The sequence below is a fragment of the Triticum urartu genome, chromosome 2A (genome assembly GCF_056163025.1).
Source record: "Triticum urartu cultivar PI428250 chromosome 2A, HENAU_Tu73, whole genome shotgun sequence".
NCBI lineage: Eukaryota > Viridiplantae > Streptophyta > Magnoliopsida > Poales > Poaceae > Triticum > Triticum urartu.
In genome coordinates, this window is record NC_141874.1 from 154026727 (window position 1) to 154033024 (window position 6298).

General features: G+C 43.5%; 1 protein-coding gene across 1 annotated transcript; it reads left to right on the plus strand.

Annotated features, from left to right (window-relative positions):
* Positions 1-2447: 2447 nt before the first annotated feature.
* On the plus strand, positions 2448-3404 carry LOC147984346 (zinc finger protein ZAT6-like). Its single transcript, XM_087539743.1, has one exon. The coding sequence runs from the start codon at positions 2478-2480 to the stop codon at positions 3117-3119; it is 642 nt and encodes a 213-aa protein (XP_087395869.1). The 5' UTR covers positions 2448-2477; the 3' UTR covers positions 3120-3404.
* Positions 3405-6298: the final 2894 nt, after the last annotated feature.

The following is a 6298-nucleotide window of genomic DNA, read 5'->3' on the forward strand; positions in this document are numbered from 1 at the left end:
TCTCCACACAAAATCTAACCGTTACACACAAATCACCAAACTCGGTGGGACCAAATAATGAAACTCGGTTGGGCCGATTTAGTTCAAAATATGAACGTTAGGATTTTCGGTGGGACCTACATGTCAACTCAGTGAGACTGATTTCATTAGGGTTAGGGCATAACGTAATCTCGGTGAGACCGATTACACAAACTCGGTGAGACCGACTTTGGTAATAAGCTAACCAGAGAGTTGGTCAGGCAAACTCGGTGGGACCGATTCGCTCAACTCGGTGAGACTGAAACGTTACGCAGGGGAGAGTTTGCATTGCGAACTCGGTGGGGCCGATCGCTCATTTCGTTTGGACTGAAATGTTATGAAGGGAAACAAAGAGTTTACAATCCCATCTCGGTGAGACCGAAAAGACTAGGGTTTTGTGGCAGTGGCTATGTCAACTGAACTCAGTGGCGCCGGATAGAAAGTTTCGGTGGGGCCGAGTTTGACTTTTGGTTTGGTACATATGTGGATATGAGAAAGTGGTTGAGAGTTTTTGGAGCATATCACTAAGCATTTTGAGCAAGTAACCCATTAAGCAACACCTCATCCCATTTTAATAGTATTGGCTTTTCCTATGGACTCAGTGTGATCTTGGATCACTAAAAGGTAAAATGTAGAGTCTTGAGCCAATCTTTTGTCCTTAGCATTTTGAGGGGTCCACATTTCTAATCCATGCCATGCCAATCATTGAGCTTTCCTGAAATATTTATCTTGAAATAGTATTAGCTCAATGAGCTATATGTTGTTAGGAATTACCAAAACCACCCAGGGATAGTTGCGCTTTCAAACACACTTTAAATGTTTATGGTGTTTGTTGTGCACAAATGACCGATTTGTTGCAATAGGTTATGAACGCATGTTGGGAAGGTCTGAAGCACTTATTCATTATTGTTTCTGCATGGTCTTTCATGCCGTGATAGTTATGATCCATTTTAAAATATAAACATTGTTTCTGCATGATCATTTGTTGCAATAGGTTATGTAAGCATGTCGTGCAGTAAATGGAAATGTGTTGCATGCATGCATATATTTTGTTCATGTCATGTATCTATATCTATCTATACCAATATAAAAAGACCCAAAGGGGCAGATCCAATTGATCTCGGCCATCAAACTAAGTCAATCCAATGACCTAGACTGCTCCAATGGCGAGCATTCAACGTGCAATTAATATCATACAAAATATTGCACGAATCACAGAATTAAAACACAAATAATAACATACCAAATATCCGCGTGCAATTAATATATTGCCTAAATATTAATGTGCATTGCATGTGCGCATTTATTAGTTCCTCACAAAATGGCAAGATGAGGCGTCCATAAATCTTTTTAATCTGGTAAACATTTAAATTCGTCCACCACCAATGCACGCATATATTCCCAGAAAGCACCACATACGTGTCACACAAAGACCTAAGTATGTTAACGAACACATATCTGCCCTAACTTATCTTTCATGCTTTGCCGATCCATTTGAAAACATACATGCTACAATGAATGGAAATTTGTTGCATTCATGCCTACATTTTATTGTTGTGTGCTAGTGTTGAAAATATTCTGACGTTCTCCTCACAATTTTTTCACAAAAATGTGAAGGAAAATGCAAAAATGTAGAAAACATATAACACATATTGCATGCGGGGTTTTAACCGGTTGTCTTGTGATTGTGACTTGAGTAAAATCTAATGGTTAAGGAAGCGCAACTTTTTAAGCTTCAGTCGGCTGACGGCTACCATATCCCGAATTAAATGGAAAGATGAAGGCGTACATGAATATATAATCTCAAATGCAAAGATTTAGATTTTTCCTCCATCAATGCATGCATATCACCCCGAAAGCAACAGTGGAGGACGTAGATCCTGACCACAGAGGATGCCAACCTTCTCACTCGCAACAAAAATGCCAAGTATAATCATAAAAAATGCCAATTTGTCATTCTACTATTATAATACACATAGTATTAGACAAAAAATGCAAGATATCTTTTTTGGCATTTTTGGAGGGGTGTACGTATGTTTCACACGAAGAACAAGTACGTTGACGAAGACTTATCTGCCGTAACAAACACACCCCATATCCCTCATGAAGGCCCTAGATCACACCAACACAGAACCCAATGACACCCCGACCGTCAGATCATCCATCGACATGATGATGACTTGATCACCAAGTGAGACACAAGCGCGCACACACGGCCTCTTGGTCGCATACGTGCGCCCCGACCCGCTTCCCTGCCATCGTGTAACCACCAGAGGAGAGCACAGTGCCACACCCCGCAATCCGCACTACCCTCACTTCCCCAGCGCCACTATATATGGCAAACCCAAATCACACCTCCATCTCAATCGCTCGCGCAGCCCAACACCCACAACTCTCCTACTTGTCCACCTCCCTTTTTGCTCCGGTCAACCCTGCGTCGGGGCTGATCTCCGCCAGCCATGTCGCTTGACAACGTGTCCAGAAAGTCGCCCGTGCTGCCGCCGCCCCTGCCGCCAATGGACTCGTGGGCTTGGGCAGGGCATCGCTCCAGGCGCCGTCGCGGCAGCGTCAGATCTGTGGACGGCGCCGAGTCCGAGGAGGAGTACCTAGCACTCTCTCTCCTCATGTTGGCGCCCGGCGAGGTGGAGGACGGGAGCGTCGGAGGCGTCAAGGGCGTGGGAACGACGCCAACCAAGGCGCAGGGGTATGAGTGCTCCGTGTGCGGCAAGATCTATGCGTCCTACCAAGCATTGGGCGGCCACAAAAAGAGCCACAGGAAGCGGCCCATGGCGCCAACAGCATCGGTGGGCGGCGACGAGGTGTCCGGCGGCGCCCCCGTGGAGGCCAAGGTGCACCAGTGCACGCTCTGCCACCGCACGTTCCTGTCGGGACCGGCGCTGGGTGGGCACAAGCGCCTGCACTACGAGGGTGGCACCATGGCTGACGGGATCGGCAAGGACAAGGAGGCTGCCAAGGCGAAGGCGGCGTCGCTGCTGAGGGACTTCGACCAGAACCTGCCGGCGTCGGTGGTGGCCGGGTACGAGGACGAGAGCCCGCCCCGGGATGCGAAGAAGGTGAGGTTGATGCTACTAGCAGTTTGATCACTGATCAGTGGCGGCCGAAGTGGCAGTGCAAGATTTAGGTTTTTTATTGATGGTTTTAGGAGGAATTCCTCTCTAGGTTTCGATTGTTAGTGGGTTGGTTCAATTTGTTCTGGCCCCAGATTGGAATTGTGTTGTTGATATGGTAAGTGCTTAGTGCTGACATGGCTAGTTGGTAATGTTATACTAAATTTGCTCACCAGTCCATATTTTGACTCCAGCTGTTTGATAAAGAATCCGACGGCTAGCTAGGAATGGGATATGACTTGCTTTGTAAACCTTTGATCAAAGCCATATAGAAACTTTTGAAGACCCCGATTGGGTGAATGCTATGCACGATGAACTACACAACCTCGAGGGGAATCAAGTTTGGACATTGGTTGAGAAGGCCAAGGATTAGCAAAACATCATCAGAACCAAATGTGTGTTTTGTAGCAAGCAAGATAAAGATGGACAAGCCATATGCAACAAATCTCATCTTGTAGCTCAAGGTTACACAAGTTGACGGTATGGACTATGGTGAGACCTATGCCCCCGTTGCTAGACTTGAGCCCATTCGCATCTTTCTTGCTTATGCCAATCACCATGACATCACCCTCTACCAAATGGACATTAAAAGTGCTTTCTTAAATGGTGAAATTGAGTAGGAAGTTTATGTTAAACAACCTCCCAGCTTTGTTAATCCCAAGAAACCAAACCATCTCTATAAACTTCATAAAGCTCTCTATGGTCTCAAACAAGCACCTAGAGCTTGGTGCAAATGCTTGACAAAGTTTCTTCTTGAAAAGGCTTTGAGATTGGTAAAATTGATTCAACCTTGTTTACTAAGAGATTTAATGGTGAACTATATGTATGCCAAATATATGTTGATGATATCATATTTGGTTCTACTGACCCTTTCTTTAGTGAAAAGTTTGGAAGGTTGATGTCAGAAAAATATGAGATGTCAATAATGTGTCAACTCAAATTCTTCCTTGGTTTGCAAATCAAGAAAACTAGAGAAGGTACTTTTGTTTCTCAAACAAAGTATACCAAGGACTTATTCGAGAAGTTCAACATGAAAGAAAGCAAAGGTATGAAAACTCCCATGCCTACCACCAGACATCTTGACTTGACAAGGATGGCAAACCAGTTTATTAAAAGGTTTATTGTTCCATGATTAATTCATTGCTATATCTATGTGCCTCCCGTCACGAAATTATGCTAAGTGTGTGCATGTGTGCACGATATCAAGCAACACCAAAAGATGTCATCTTAAGGCCATGAAAAAGAATTGTGAGATACTTGATACTGCTACGTCTTGAGCTTGCGTTGGTTTTCCCCAAAGAGGAAGGGATGATGTAGCATAGTAGCGTAAGTATTTCCCTTAGTTTTTGAGAACCAAGGTATCAATCCAGTAGGAGCCCGCGCTCAAGTCCCTCGTACCTGCACAAAGCGATAGCTACTCGCAACCAACACGATTAGGGGTTGTCAAGCCCTTCATGGTCACTTCCGAGAGTGAGATCTGATAGATATAATATTTTTGGTATTTTTGGTATAAAGATGAAAAGTAAAAAGTAAAATCAAAGTAAAAAGCAAAGCAAGATTAAAGTAATGGAGATTGATATGATGAGAATAGACCCGGGGGACATAGGTTTCACTAGTGGCTTCTCTCAAGAGCATAAGTATTCTACGGTGGGTGAACAAATTACTGTTGAGCAATTGACAGAATTGAGCATAGTTATGAGAATATCTAGGCATGATCATGTATATAGGCATCACGTCCGTGACAAGTTGATCGAAACGATTCTGCATCTACTACTATTACTCCACTCATCGACCGCTATCCAGCATGCATCTAGAGTATTAAGTTAAAAACAGAGTAATGCCTTAAGCAAGATGACATGATGTAGAGAGATAAATTCATGCAATATGAAATAAACCCCATCTTGTTATCCTCGGTGGCAACGATACAATTCGTGCCTTGCCGCCCCTTCTGTCACTAGGTATGGACACTTCAAGATCGAACCCAAAGCTAAGCACTTCTCCCATGGCAAGAACTACCAATCTAGTTGGCCAAACCAAACGGATAATTCGAAGAGACTTGCGAAGATAACCAATCATACATAAAAGAATTCAGAGAAGATTCAAATATTATTCATAGATAGACTTGATCATAAACCCACAATTCATCGGTCTCAACAAACACACCGCAAAAGGAAGATTACATCGAATAGATCTCCACAAGAGAGGGGGAGAACTTTGTATTGAGATTCAAAGAGAGACAAGAAGCCATCTAGCTACTAACTATGGACCCGAAGGTCTGAGGTAAACTACTCACACTTCAGCGGAGAGGCTATGATGATGTAGAATCCCTCCGTGATGACGGCCCTCTTCCGGCGGAGCTCTGGAACAAGCCCCAAGATGGGATCTCATGGATATAGAAAGTTGCAGCGGTGGAATTAGGTTTTTGGCTCCTGTTCTGATCGTTTGGGGGAACGTGTGTATATATAGGAGGAAGAAGTACGCCGGAGGAGCAATGAGGGGCCCACGAGGCAGGGGCGTGCCCTAGGAGGGTGCCCCCACCCTCGTGACCTCCTCTTTTGTTCCATGGAGTAGGGTCCAAGTATCCTGGATCATGTTTGGTGAGAAAATTACGTTCCCGAAGATTTTATTCCGTTTGGACTCCGTTTGATATTCCGTTTATCCGAAACACTAAAATAGGCAAAAAAACAACAATTCTGGGCTGGGCCTCCGGTTAATAGGTTAGTCCCAAAATAATATAAAAGTGGAAAATAAAGCCCAATATAGTCCAAAACAATAGATAATATAGCATGGAGCAATCAAAAATTATAGATACGTTGGAGACGTATCAGACATCCCCAAGCTTAATTCCTGCTCGTCCTCGAGTAGGTAAATGATAAAAAGAGATTTTTTGATGCGGAGTGCTACTTGGCATAATTTCAATGCAAATCTTCTTAATTGTGGTATGAATATTCAGATTAGAAAGATTCAAGACAAAAGTTTATATTGACATAAAAATAATAATACTTCAAGCATACTAATAAAGCAATTATGTCTTCTCAAAATAACATGGCCAAAAAAAGTTATCCCTACAAAATCATATAGTCTGGCTATGCTCCATCTTCACCACGCAAAGTATTTAAATCATGCACAACCCCGATGACAAGCCAAGCAAT